Source organism: Tyto alba, unplaced genomic scaffold, assembly GCF_018691265.1.
Source record: "Tyto alba isolate M040663 unplaced genomic scaffold, T.alba_DEE_v4.0 Super-Scaffold_13, whole genome shotgun sequence".
Classification (NCBI taxonomy): domain Eukaryota; kingdom Metazoa; phylum Chordata; class Aves; order Strigiformes; family Tytonidae; genus Tyto; species Tyto alba.
In genome coordinates, this window is record NW_024881275.1 from 24,338,679 (window position 1) to 24,353,966 (window position 15,288).

At 42.6% G+C, this 15,288-nt stretch overlaps 1 protein-coding gene across 1 annotated transcript; it reads left to right on the forward strand.

The window, feature by feature from the left end:
• The first annotated feature begins 1,117 nt into the window (after nt 1-1,117).
• On the forward strand, nt 1,118-10,522 carry STARD4 (StAR related lipid transfer domain containing 4). Its single transcript, XM_032984069.2, has 6 exons — nt 1,118-1,289; nt 1,441-1,556; nt 2,281-2,330; nt 4,528-4,654; nt 5,820-5,934; nt 6,486-10,522. Exons 2-6 carry the CDS (start codon nt 1,452-1,454, stop codon nt 6,716-6,718), a joined length of 630 nt encoding a protein of 209 aa, XP_032839960.1. The 5' UTR covers nt 1,118-1,289; nt 1,441-1,451; the 3' UTR covers nt 6,719-10,522.
• The last annotated feature ends 4,766 nt before the right edge of the window (nt 10,523-15,288 follow it).

Below are 15,288 nucleotides of genomic sequence, written 5' to 3' on the forward strand. Positions count from 1 at the left end.
AGTCTTTTTGCATGGATGTTGCCCAATGTGATTCTGTTGGACTGAGTCCGGTGAAGCCCAGCGAGCAGCGGAATTCTGCAGGAAACAAGCAGTTACTCATACTGTGACGTTTCCCTCGGCTGTGGGCTGACCACAAGGTCTGTCTTATTGCTAAGAAGAATCTGGTCCGCTTGCTGCTTGACAGAGCAAAGCAATGCTTCAGTACTTCCTCAAAAGGATGCTCAATCACATTGCAAGCACTGCTGACTGAAAGACAAGAGTACGTCAGGCTTTCTCACCGCAATGTGCCACTTGCTGTGCTCTGCACCATCTTAAGCCCTTCATGGCTGAACAAACATTTTGGCTTTTTTTTTCCGCTGCTGTGACAAAAGCCATAGCTAACAGCAACCTGGGAGTGCTGAACCAGGGAAGACACCCTTCACCACTGCTGCCCACGTCTGTGCTTGAAGGACAGGCCTCAGCTGAACAGGGAACCCACAGGACGCTTCAACCCCAAAGCTGTAACCTTTGCCTAAATCTTTAGAGTCACAGTAAAAAAGCCTTTAGAAAGTGACAGTAAGAGCCCATGCTGTCACCACAGACGGCTGGGGCCAGCCCGGTGCCTCCAAGACAGCAGCTGAGCCCCACCACATCTCGTCCCTCCGCCCCGGCGAAGTGAGGCGTGGCGTGACGTGATGTAGCGTGGCGTGGCGTGGCGTGGCGGGGCGGGGCGGCGGCCGCCGCGCCCCGCCAGCACCTTCTCGGGCAGCGGTCGAGCTCGCGGCGGCTGCCCTGGGGAGCTTAGCCCCGCCTTCCCCCCCCCCATCACTCCACTCCCTCCACCCAATCAGGAAGCCGCGGTCCTCTGCAGCAGCGAATGGGAAGGCGCCCTCCTTCCTCCGGCTGGTGACAGCACGCCGGTGACATGTCGAGAAGTCGCGTGATACGAGAATGCGGCGAGTCCCCTCCCCCCCGCCCTGGGCGGGTCGCGCCGCCATTGGCTGCGCCGAAAAGCCGGCTGCGCTCTCATTGGCTGCCGGCGTCGGCCGGCGGGCGGCGGGGCTGGCCGGCTGGCCAAGCGGAGGGGCCGTGGTCGCAGGTGAGGGGGTGAGCGCGGGTGGCCGGGGCCGGGGCCGGGAGCGGCGGCGGCGGCGGGGGCTCGCGCTTGCGCTCCTAACGGCCGCGGAGCTCCGGTCGGGGCCTGGCGCCCTGAGGGCGGCCGGTGGCGCGGTGGCGGGCGGCCTGCGCCCCCGCCTTTCCCCTCGCCGCGCCGGTGGGTCCTGACAGCCGCCCGGTGTCACGCAGACGAGGTGGGGAGATGGGTGGGTGTGGGTATGTGTGTGGGGGGGGTGTTGGTAGCTGCTCTTCCTGTTCGAAGCGCGTGGATTTAAATGGGTCGCGCTGTTGTTGGCGTCCCCGACACATCTTGTTCTGATGCGTGTGCCCGTGTACTTTACGCAGAAGGGAAGCAAATGGCTCTCCTGCCAAATTCAGCACCCCTGGCTACCAAACTGCGAAACACTCTGGTTCAGTACCACAGCATCGGAGACAGCGAGTGGAGGGTTGCAAAGAAAACGGTGAGTGGTCTGGGCGGCTTTGCACGTGCGGCCTGATGTGTTCTCTCAGGGAAGCTGTTGGTCACTTGTTGGGGGGAGAGAGCTCATTAAGCTGTATAACACAGGTATGAAGCATTTAGCAAATTCTTGCAGGACTTTCACGTGAGAGGCCCTGTGAAATCACCCTTCTAGGATTACAGAATCATAGAATTATTGGGTTTGGACAGGACCTTAAAGATCATCTAGTTCCAACCTCTCCCGCACCCCACCATGGGCAGGGACACCTTCCTCATCCAAGCCTCATCCAACCTGGCTTTGAACACTTCCAGGGAGGGGGCATCCACAACTTCTCATCTTGTAGATCTTCAGCTGACAGAATATGTTCTTCCTGTCTACAGACATACTCTGTCATTCTTTCTAGCCATTTTCAGGGAAGTATCTTCCCTCCCTCCTTCCCAATAGATCTGCCAAGCCCTATTTCTGTGTACACTTCTAGCATTTGACACTGAGAAAGGCAATTGACTGATTTTTTGAAATAATAAAAGATTAAGAGCAAAAGATGTCTGAAACATCTGCTTTTGTTCTTAAGAAAATTATACAAAAGTGCACTGAGCACTTTTGGGTGAACCAAATTTACTTAATGGTAAAGTCGTTTGCTTTTCTTCAGAAAAATTGATACATTTTCTGGATGTCTTAGAACTGTGTGTAAGTGACAATTACCATCATATCTTCAATTTTCTTTCAGAAAGATGCAACTGTGTGGCGTAAACCATCAGAGGAATTCAGTGGATACCTGTAAGTTTGCCTGCAGAGCAGATACTTTTTTAAGGTTCCACAGATGTGTTTTATAGAATTTAGAAATTAAGTTTGTGGATTCTACAGCCTTCAGCTACACAGATTCTCCAGAGGAAAAGCTAAGTGGGTCATCCAGTGTGCCTGTACCATTTCTTTTTACTGTTATACTTTGATGTGTTATTGATGTCTAGAATGACAAACAATTAAAACTGTGGAACACACTACAAAACTCCCATTGGCTGAAGTGGGAAACAACATAGGCTGTCATGGTTTGAGCCTAGTTGGCAGCCAAACACCACACGGCCACTCTCTCCCCCTTCTCTTCCAGCAGTGAGAAGGGACAGAGAGCCAGGCTTGGGGTTTGACATAGGACTGGGATGGGGAAAAAATCACCCTTTATGGTCATGAGCAAAAGGCAGACTCCTTAGGCTAGGAAGAAAAAGAACATACATTTATTACAGACACTAACAACACTTAACAGAGTAGGACAGTGAGAAGCATTGCCACATCTTGAGAACACCTTCCTCCCACCCCTCCCTTCTTCCCGGGCTCAGTTCTGCTCCCAATATCTCTAACTCCTCCCCCAGCAGTGCAGGGGCAGGGGATGGGGGGGTGCAGTCAGTGCTGCCTCTTCTTCCATCTTTGGGGAGTGGGGGGAGCTTCTGGAACTTGTTCCCCCTCCTCCATCATGGTCCCCCTCTCACAGGAGACAGTCTTCCACAAACTTTCTCCAATGTGAGTGCCTCCCATGGGCTGCAGCATTTCCTTACACTGCTGCGGTGTGTGACACCAACTTTCTCCATCTGGATTCCCTCCCACGGCTGCAGCCCTTCCCAAGCTGCTCCGGCGTGGGACACCTCCACATGCTGCAATCCTCCCAGCGCCGAACCTTTTAGGCCCAGACCTTTTAGAAAGATGTTCTGCAAACCACAGAATCAAGTCCAGGTTCAGTAGGTCCAAAGTGTTATTGGGTGAAAACCCAGTCAGTACTGGGACTGTTACAGTGATAATGTAACTGCAGTAGAGTAAAATATCAAGTGTCTAGTTGTGGGAAAGATGTGTGACATAAAAGCCCTTCCTGTGTGGGTTTCTGTCACTGGGTTCTGTTGGTATCTGTAGGTTTAGGTAGAGAAATAGTTACTAGAAAACAGGACTCTGAGGAGACAGAAAGTTGTGTTTGAAAGTCTCTCAAAGAATGATATGGTCCATGGAATTTAAGCCCTTTTATATCTGCAAGAGCTGATGACCCCAGAGACCAAGAGTCTGCCGACTGTGCAGGACATCAGGCACACTGGCATCAACAGGTTGTGTAACTTGAACCACTGCCAAGAAGGCAGTGGCTGCTATGTGTAGATGAAGACTCCATGGTTATGTATGCACCTGGTGGAATAAAAGACACTTTGAAGAACATCCCAAACACCTACCTAGGGGCCACTGGCATGTTCGTGAGGTCCTCCAGTTCTGAGTATACAGCTAAGATTGGCTCTAACCAGGTAATTATGAATGAATATGGGTGAACTGCACAAGTGAATAGATGAATCTGTTGCTTGACTAGTTAACCTGCTATTAATAAGAACAGCTTAATGAATGAGAAGTATTTTCAAAATAATTGTCCTGATGGATTCTTCCCCTTCGGGAGCTGGAGTCCCAATAACTCAAGTAAACAAGATCTGGTGTCTGCTAAAAATATCTGATAACAAATGAATGTTCTTTAATGTCCTGTACCAAATTATTTTATTTGGTACTCTTACATGCCACCAAAGCATAACGTGGTTTCTCACTAGCTTGGTTCTACTAGTGTTACTTTTACTTTATGAAAATTGTTTTTCCCATTGTATTCCTGCTCTCCTTTCTTTTTGCTTTTAGCTTTACATGTCCCTGGTGGACTCCCTTGCTCACCCATCACGAACAAAATAGCAAGTTATTAGAGAAATAAAATTATGATTTGTATTTGATGAAGGAGTTCGGCATTTACAAAGTATTGATTGCAGCATAAGGAGAAGGTTACTTACAATAACATTTATTGCAAAGAAGAACAGATGCACCTATAGGTCTTTTTCTGTACTGTTTTTCTGATACATTTGTCCACTGACCATAACTCTAGGTACGAAGGTGTTATACTAAGTGTGCTGTTGCTAATTAATGGAATATTTATAAAGGATTTCTCACTTTTAAATGTCAACATATGTTTCTCTAGCTACAAAGCTGAAGGAGTGGTGGAAGATGTTACTAACAGAATAGTGGATCATATTCGCCCTGGACCCTATAGGCTAGACTGGGACAGCTTAATGACTACAATGGACATAATGGAAACGTTTGAAGAGGTGAAGACTCATTTCGATTCTTAAGGGAAATGTATACAGATGCATACATGAATTTAACAGTATAGCAGAGCCATTATCCCACCAAATTCTAATATTTTTCTGCCAGTTTTATGCATGCATGTAGGATATTCTGCATATATGTGGTGAGTGACCTCGGATGAGGCTTTCTGGCTGCACTGTTCTATTCTGAAGCTTGAAGTTCAGCTTTCCATCAATGCTAAAAGTAAAGGAGTAAAACTTGGTCAGTCACAGTTCTCTTGGGCCTGGGAGCTCTGGTAGCCTCTGATGAAATTCACATATGGAGACTCAGAGCATGATATTTTATATGCCAAAGCCTTTCCATATAACTTGCTTTCTTCCATGCCACAACAAACAAAATTGTGGGTATTAATAATTCACACGTACAGAAGCTGCAACCTCTCCTTTTCCTGAAAGGCTGACTTCACTGTGTGGCAGGGTTTTGTGCTGAGAGCCAAAGCAGTTCATGCTGAGGGGCAGGACTTGCTAAAGAAAGGTAGGTTTGAAGTTGATTACAGAAGTGCTGTTAGCCTTCCTTTGGTTAGTGGGGACATTCAGTGTGACTTCAAAGGCCTGTGGACATCTGGCTTGGACATGGATTGTCTTTTGTTCTGGCTCTTAAGGAAGATTTATATGGCGAGATATTTTTGCTAATCCCTAAAATTTATACAAACTATTGTCTTATAAGAAAGTCTTTGAAGAATTGTTTGCATTATGTTTTATTATTCAATTGATGGTTTAAAAGTACTTGACAGAGCATCTTAGTACTGAGAGAGGCCTCTTGAGATTTATTCATGGACTTTTCAGGCTTGTTAAGCAATTATTAAGCCATATAAAAGCCACATGGCTTTCAGTTCCCAGGTGTCATGGAGTTCTCTAGTTTTAGTCAGTGTGGTTGAAAGATGCCGAATACTCTCTGCCTGTGCAGCTCGCAGTTGCAGACTGCAAGTCCTTACAAACTTCCAGCATTTAGACTGAGAACGGCACAGCCATTCACACATCACTGAAGTTGTTTGCACAGTGTAGTTGACAGAGGCTGCAGCCTTTGTGGAAAAGCTAGCTGCCTACAGGCATAATTTTCCCTGTATTCATTATACTAAGATTTTTTTTTTTTTCTCTTGCCCTCCTTATTCTGTCACTCAACAAGAACTGCTGTGTGATGCGCTACACCACTGCTGGCCAGCTCTGGAACATCGTAGCACCAAGGGAGTTTGTTGATTTCTCTTACACTACAAACTATGAAGATGGGCTTCTAACATGTGGTAAGGCATCACTGACCTTTGCTTAATTCTTATTTTGCAACAGCTGCTTGGCCTAAAATTTGATTCAAATTAAGTTTAGTTCTATAGTAAGCATTCAAAAAGGGTGTAATATGGTATCCAAGAAGTATTTCAAAGGTATTTTAACATTTCACAGATTGAAAGAAGGCACAAGTTACTGGTTCACCCATGAGCCATCACTGAGTGCCAGATTTCACTTATGCCATGGTATTGGAGTGACAGAGACAAGTTGAGTGCTCTCTCTCAGCTCTTACAGCAAAATGGATGGAGTAACAACTTCTTCAACTTGCTAGTAAATGGGAGGAATGTCTTTAACATCAGAATTTCTGCTTATCAAGTTCCACTTGTCTGTTGTTGAGTTTGGATGAAGAGCAGACAACTTTCATGCGTGAAAGTACCCAGAAACTTGAAGTGTGTCAGTCACTTCTACTGAATTCCCCAAGCAGAACCTGGTACCTTTTAAATGTACTGTACCTTTATTTTTTTATCCATCTCAAATTAATTTTCCCTTTTTTTTGTGTTTTCCTTGATAGGTATAAGCCTAGACTATGGAGAAGTGAGACCTAACTTTGTCCGTGGATTCAATCACCCTTGTGGTTGGTTCTGTGTCCCTCTTAAGGACTATCCTAGCCACAGTCTTTTGACAGGCTATATTCAGACTGAACTGCGAGGGATGCTACCACAATCAGCAGTAGACACTGCCATGTCTAGTACCCTGGCCAATTTCTACTCTGACCTCAAAAAGGCACTGAAAACAGACAAATAGTGACTTCAAAGCCCATGTATTTCTTGCAATCAAATTATATTGTTTAGCTTAGCATAGGTTAGCTACTGAGTTAAGAGGTAACATTGTTCCTGAATGATACCTTGAACCTTTATGTTGAGGGATCCAAACAACTTTACCAAGTACTTTTTGGTGTGATACTTAGCATACATTCCTAATTCACAGTGCAAGATTCTGTTTCCTGCTCAGCACTCTGCAGCTGTGTGAGGAGTAGTCTGAATCTAAAAACCACTGGCTTCCTAGTTAGAAAACACAAGATGTGTATCTGGGCTTGAAAAATGCAGCATGAACTCGGCTCTCACAAACAGTATGGGGAGTGGAGTGCTCAGGATTTTGCTGATGTGAGTCGCTGTGCAGGCAGCATCTCATTGAAGATGTAATTTTGTAATATATATATATTTTTATATTTACTTAAAATTTTTGATTTATTTAGTCTGTACAGGTGCCTCTGTAATTTGTTTTTAAAAATCTGCTTTGATTTATCATAGGGATATTACATAGCTAAATTATACTATCCATAAGAAAGCTGTTTGCTCTTGTTAGCAAAAACAAGTATTCATTATTGGCATTTCTTCAGTGTTGTAACTGTAATTTAATTAACTGTTGTAAATAACAGTCTCAGTGCATAGATAAAGAAATGTCCTTACAGCTGGTCCAAAGCTCATTTAAGTGATCAGGTGGCTTTCCATAGCTTTTAGTGGGCTTTTAATCACACAGTTGTCAAAATAACAAACCTCTAATGGATCTTCTGTGATACTCTGCACTTCTAAAGAATTTTTTACTTAAATTTACATGTAATTGTGTGTGGGTTTTTTTTTTTTGGTCTTCCATAACTGAAAATCCTGTAATTATTCAAGCAATAGAAAGGACCACTAACTTGCTTCAGGTATAGGCATTGGTACAGCCACAAGACCACAGATTGGCAGCATGCTGGTACAGTGCACTGGAGTGTTTAGTGGTAAAATCTAGTGGCCTAGATTGATCTTTGAAGTAAATGAAACTAGCATCTTAAAACATGAGCAAATGAAGACCAAAGCTCAAGCTGCAGAATTACTTAGGTCTGCTGGAGGATGGAGGGCTATTTAGCCACCCAGTGATGCTGACAGGTGCATAGCAGGGACTTTCAAAAGATTACTGTCTGTGCTGCTAGGAACCTCAGTTCTCTTTAAAACCTGATGTGAGTTTTTAATGTTTGTATGCATCATTTGTTCAGGTGAGATTGTAATTATCTATGCTTTACCAGTGCTAGCAGAGGCAAGTTTAGCTGCATAGTAGTTGAGGAAAGTACCTTGCAGCCCTAATGTTTTGGGGGCAGTTGTATACATACAATACAGGGGCTGGTAATGAATTCTCAGAAAAAAAAAAATAATTTGAGATTAAAATTTTTCCCGTGCAATATTGCTTTTGACACTGGCCACTGTAGCTGAACTTTGAACAGAGAGGACTTTTCTTCCTCATTGATCAAGCAAAGAGGTAGCAAAAACATCACACCAAATATAGTGAGAGCTTTTCCAACATGCTTCATGTATTAAGGCATTTAGTACTGTTTAAGATACTTAAAAACAATGGCATCAAACAGCCTTTGGTGTCTTCGGAGGCAGAAGATAACAGCTCCCTGTTGGGTTTTGTGTATTCTGCAGTTTCCTTTAAACTCCTTGGCTACTTTTCCCATCTTTTCTGTCTTCTTTGTTTCCCCCCGCAGTACTGAAAGTTCACGAGGTGATCTTTCTCCACCAAGGACACTAAGGAATTGGTGTCAGCAGACACACTTAGTCCTAGGTGTTGAGGTCCACTCCTTTCTTGTACTGGTACAGAGGCAAGTATGAAAGCTCTGGTAATACTGCTCTGTGGGATGAATGCTGACATGGTTACAGAGGAAGCTATGTGAATTTTACCCTAATTATTCTCCCAGTTATAAAGACTGCATGTATAGTGAATCTGCATATTCATGCCTTCTGTTTTTAAAACTGCTGGGACTGACTAATTGAGGTTGTGATACAGATGTATGTAAAATGTTGCATTGCTCTGTAAAAAGCCCAGTTTAAATCTATACAGAGGCACTTCATTGCTGAAGAAATGGGTCAAAAGGAGCACAAGACACTTACAGGATATTTGTACACCACTAGGCACTGCAGAAAAGATGAAGAGGTGCTTGTTTCAAACACCTTATACAGGGACTCTAACACCTCTAGATTATCTATCCTTATTTAGTGTTCAGTGAAATAGCTTTTTATGCTTTCAGTGCAGATAGGCTGATGAAGCAGCTGAAGAAAGATGAACTTGTGTTTAAGGGAAGGAAAATTGCTAGTGTATTTCAAGTATGATGATGTTTTTAATAAAAATTTCTCCAAGTTTCATTTTTATCAACAGAATTGTTTCCAGTAACAGGCCTAGAAATGGAAAAATTTTGTGAATGAGTATAAAGTTTCTGAAAGCAAAGTAGGCCCTCTGTTTTGCATTACAGTAATTTATTCCTTAAACACTGATTAAACTGTCTTTGTGTGTTTTAACAGACATAGTAGTCTATTACTTCTGCCAATGATTCTGAACATTCAAGTGAATAACAGTAGAGACTACCAGAGATGAAGAATGGAGGCAGGTTATTTTTAAATCAATACAAGAGCATAGTACAGTTCTCCAGTTTTCAAATGAAGAGATATCATGGAAAGTGCTAACAAATTTTAAAGATTTATTTTGGGGAATCTCACATTTCTAAAGATTTTTCTGATTTAGAAGTGCAATAATTGAAAATGTATGCTGATTATGCTGCTGAAGCAATGCATAGTTGCTACCACTACAGTCGTCATTGCAAGCAGTTCAGCTATAAAGTCATACAGAACCAGAAGATGTCCAGTTTCACAGTGTGTTGTATGTGTTTGAAACCAAAACTTTCTTTTTATATAGCTGAGGATTGAGAGGACTGTTAGATCTTGAAGCAGAGCTGTTCTTTAACCAGAGTACATTCAGAAGCAAGAAGGCCACAAAATCAAGTACTTATCCAGTCAGAACCACTTTTCCCACTGTGGCATTGTTTTCCTTATGAGTTAGTGGACAATCCAGATGGACCCAAGACAGTAAAAACTAGAAAGTGGTTGAAAGGATAAAGTGCAGGAGCCCATGTTTTGCTTATTAGGAGGTAGTGGGACACAAAGTAAATTACCCAGTAGAGATTTCTCTCATTCTCACAGTGGCAGAATTTCTGCAAGGTTGTGAGATTTGCCAGTACTTAAGTGTTGTTCAGTTAAACTGGAATATAGTTATCTGAAAGCAACTTCTCAACAAGGTGCCCAAGAATAGCAGATGCCAGTTTTTGCTAGAGAAATGGCATGTATATAGACACATCAAAATTATTTTTATATTACCAGTATTTTTTTAAAAAAAAAACACCCTTACTTTTTCCGGGGCCTAGGCAATATGACAGTCTAGTCTTTGGCACTTTAACTAGGTGCTCTGTGTGTGGATGGGAAAGATGGCTAAAGATAAGGCAATTTTTGTGTTTGGCTTCTGTTCCTCATCTAAAACCTCCATCATTAAACCTTGTAGTTGTGCACCTTATTTTACATATGTGTAAGATAGAGACTGGGCTAAGTTTAATTTGGGGGCAGTCCAGGGAACCCTAGCAGCCTACTAGGTGGTGAACTAGACGGATACTCAGGGAATGATACAAGCCCTGATCTCAGATTTGATGAATTTATACATGTGAAACATGATGAATTTATGAAACATTAAAAGGGTATGTAATTCCTCCAGTAATCAAAAATAAACAGAACTGTTCTGATGGTGTGAGCTGGTGATTTGACCTAGGAGATTCACTGCTATAAATACAGCCATAGTTCTAGTGAAACGAGTCAAGTTGTGCCTGTGTTCAGGAAGTCAAAGTCAGTCTATCTTAACAGTGGTTTTACCTGACAATGGTCCGCGCTTAAGAGATTGTATTTATGTTTTCAGTGCAATTGCAGAATAAATTAAAACATGGATTCCAACAGACTCATAATGTAGCTTTTTCAATAATTGTGCAGGCAGATGTAGCATTCAGTTACTTTTTGGGGGGTTATGTCTGATCGTGTAGTCCATCTTCAGCTGCATGGTGATCTCTAATGCTATCAATTCGTCTCCTTAAATTTGAAAGCCAAAAAGCCTGTCTTTACTTAGAAACTTGATTTAGATCAAGGAAGATGCACCGCTCAGATTTCTGCTAAACAGAAATCTCTTGCAAACTGTACAAACAGGATTTTATCAAATCTTAAATTCTAAAAATTGATATTTTTTTTGTCATGACCCCATTATTGCAGTGGAAGAACTTTATTTTGTCTTAGTGTTACCTACCTTTTAGCATGTTTAAGAAATAGTTTATTAATTAACAATAAAGATTAAGTTAATCCAAAACACGTGAGCATGTAGCACCTTGAAAAGGGTATATAGATGTACATTAGTGTTATAAAGCATGCTGCAACATGTGTTTTGACATGTATTTAACTAGCTCCTACAGAAACAAAGGAAGAAAATACATGTATCTTTTCTAGAGCATGCATTAAGGCAGGAGAGTTCTGCTGCATTTGACTTCAGAGCAGAGTTGCAGCCCTGTTCTCTCACTGAGAAAAGGAAATGTGACCTCTGAGATACAGCACGCTCTTATAGGGCATATCGTGTCATCCTCTGCAAAGTGGGGTAGGAATAGGATACAGAGGCCACCTCAGATCTTTGGAAAATGCTTAAGGACATTAATTAGAATTCTTAAAAAAAATACGTTTAAACCCATTTCCTAGTGAAAAAGAATATGAAGATGGGAGAGATAATAATAAATCTATGCTAAAATTTAAGTGCTCTTTAGGAGAGAATATATCCTGAAGTCCTAGATCACAATTTAAACTGTCATACATTCTGCCTTTTCCAGTACTCACGGAGCTCTGGTGGTGACTAGGTCTTACAGTACAGGTAGGGACTGATTATTGCAGGGTTAGCCTTCCTTGGGATTGTTCCACTAGCAGTGAGAAAACAGGCACAGTGATAACAACACGTGACAGCAGATACCTGTGCGCGTTTCACAGCTGACCCACATAATAAGAGATGTCACATCTGGGTTAGCATGCAGCGAATCCCAACACATTATCCAGAACTGTCTCTTTGAAAGAGATTTTCTTTAAAATTTCTTCCAGTGAGTCAAGTCAGTATGACTACCTAATGATCCTTGAAAACATTTCTTTGATACAGGCAGCATAGATGGAACTGTTAGAAGATCAGTTGCTGTCCAAAGTGTAATCAGAAACTGACCTTGCTCAGGCCTTCTGTGGAGCAGTCTGGCTGTGCTCTGGGTTGCCTGATCAAAAGCATCTCCTGAGCTCTGTATCTGGACCAGCTGACCCGCCTGCCAGCACAGACGTAGCTCTGAGGCAGGCTATGAACCTGGAGAGCAAATTACTATCCTAAGCAAGATTCCGTTTCTCAGGGTGTCAGTCTGGGTGCTGCCTCTAATTTGGGATCCAATCAGATGGCATTAGAGCTAGGATGTTGGTGTTTCTAATTCAAGCTCCAAGGCTCACTGAGGATGCAGGGCAATGCTCAAGGGGGTGTATCTGAGCAGTTGCAAACATACTTTGTTATTTGGGTACCATACAACCCCTCCTCGTCTGTATGCCTAACAGGATTTTGAGCTCCTCACAGTTCGGAGGAAGAAGGAAAGAAATCTCAGCATGCCTGTTCACTAAAGCATGAGGAATGTCCCTACAAATCAACATCTCTTATGCATACTGGATTAAACATGGAGCCCTTATGTGCTCAACCATCTCTGCTCAATTTTGTGGTCTCCATGTCTCAACCAATCAGGCTAATTTAAAAGATACAATTCAAATAATGAATGTCTGTAGAGAAGCACAGCCCATTATAGTTGAGATGCCGAAAGTTTCCCAAGACCAGCAGGTGTAGTAATCTTCACCAGAAGACTGTGGTACATTGAGGAGTTAGTGACCCACACAGCAGATAACCTGAGCTGGGCCAGGTCCATGCTGCGCTGTGCATGTTCCCTGGCTGAAAGATAAGTTTGCCCAGCTAGTGACAGCAGAGGAGCCTGCAGGCAGTTGTCCTGGCAATTACATCCCCTGCCTGGCCTTCCTTGTACCTGACAGTACAGCAAGCAGTTCTTGTGTGGACATCCTTCCTGCTTGATAGTAGAAATGGTAAGTGGATGATGAACAAAATGATTAACTGTTTAAGAAAATCCCGTAATAGCTTGAATAACAAAAAAGGGGGTAACCCTTCAATGGCCAGGATCTGCACAGCATCCAGTGCCAGAGGCCTGTTGGATGCCTCACAATTCAAAGTTCCCAGCATTTGAAGGGATGCAAAATTTTCCATACTATCCTCTCTTCCTTTATTGTGTTAGCTCTAATAAATAGCACTTTAAATGATACTTTACAGAGGTTGATTGCCTTTTCACTAGACTCATAAGGAACCAGCACTTCCTCCTGCACAACAGTAGGCAAGGCAGAGAATCAAGTTTTGTGTGTGCTCTACATGGGCGAAACATCTTTCTGTTCTGCCTGTGTGCCTTCTAGCCCATACCATAGTAACTGAGCATTTGTGGAAGAGAGATCAAGGAAACCTGATGCCCATCACATGTTTTACCCACTACATGCCTCTTGCCTGAAGAAATGGAAGTATGATAATGAAAATGAAAGAAGCAAGGAAGAGGACTTTTAGACAAAACATTTTTCTTAAATGTCAAATAAAAGTATAGAGAACTCACAATGCATGTAAAAATATTGAATCATTTTCCAAACCATCTGCATCCTTGGATATTTTAGACAAAAAGTACTTGCACATGTACATGTTGAAGGAAAAAGGTGTTTTAACTAGTCAGAAGGACATCAGAACTTAAAAACCCAGGGCTTTATAAAGAAGTAGACTGCATCGGCAATCAGCAAAAATGCAGATTTTTGTTAGTTATGAGGCAGGATGGCTTTATTTAACTCCCCATCAACCCTAATTTATGGACAGTCCCTCTGAGTAGTTCTGTCAGGTTACAGACTTGTCAGTACATTCTTATGTCCCATTGTTTGTCTCAAGCTTGCTATAAAACCAGTGAAATCTTATGTTGTAACACAAGCTTCCACACCACTGTTTGATATGATATTTTTAACAGGTCAGTCCAAAGCCCCAAAATTTTGAGCTCTAGGGGGAACTCAAATGCTGTAAGATCCAGCAGGAATACATGACCTCTTCTTTCCTTTTGACTTGCCACTGCCCTTCTCCAATCTGTTATGGAGATAGGGAGAAGATGATTTAGTGAAACTGTAGTAAGAACCTATGTCTCACCTCAGCTTGGGAAAAGAGTCAGCAGCATCCATGGAAATGACAAATTATACAGTTTTTCTGGAGCACTGTTACCATGCAGAACATCTTGCAGATCTTATAATAATTTTTTTTATATACCCCTCAGGGGTTTTGAAAAATCATCTCTCACAAAGGGGTGTGAAGGGATTCTGCATTCTAGCAGTTTGCAAAGCTAAGGAGTTGTGGGTGGCAGGAATAACAAGCTGCTCCATTACACGTCAGTGGTCAACTAGCCAAGCAGCTGTTCTGCAGACCCATGACAGTTGCAAGCCATGAAAAACTGCGCCAGAGGGAGCACCACGGAGCGTGCTAAATGACAGATAAGGAAACAGAGCAGAGAAACAAAAAAATAGTCCTTCCAACACCTCAGTCTTGCCAAGGCCTCCACCCAGGTACCACATGCAGTTTTGGGCTACATAGCTTTTGGCTACATAGTTCAAGACAGAGAGCACTCAACTGCAGGCAGAAAATCCATATACAAACAAGAAGAGTAGTTCAAGACCTAGGGCATGTGACCTGTGGGGAAGGACTTGGTTTGTGCTGCTGAGAGAGGAGGATGCTAAACAAAGAAGCGTTTTGTCTATAAAACTGGAACTTTATAAAATAATTTCCAGTTGTAAGAGTAGCAAAATGTTTTGGTAGATTGCACAAAGAAGTGGCAGTGTCTTCATTGCTGTAGGTCTTTAAGAACAAGTGAGATGAGCATCTATCTCTCATAACCCTCCCTGGGGCACAGTGATAACCTGGACAACTTTACAAAGGTCTTTCCAGCCCCCTGGCTCTGTACTTTACCACTAAAACCAGATTTAGTTTGCTATCCAACTGCTAAGCTTCTGAGGGAAGAGGAGAAGGGGAAACGCTATGCCAGGTGGGTATTAGTTCAAGACTGTGCTATATAAACAGTTAACACCCATCATTATACCTCCCTATAATAATGACTATTGTCCCTTATCGCACACTGAATATTAGCTGTCAGCAAATAATAGATGTAAGCATTTATAGATTTACTAGTTTATTTAGCATCAGATCAGTCATGCAAGCCACTTATTAAAAATAGACTTTCCACCATCAAAACATATTCTTATGGCTTATAAGCATTTCCATGCAAGCACATGAGCAGGTACATTGGTCCCAAATACAATACACTGAAACAACAAAACTGTAAATTTTTTCTGGTTCCAATTTCTCTCTGGTTCATTTGCACAGTATTAGAAAAGTTACTA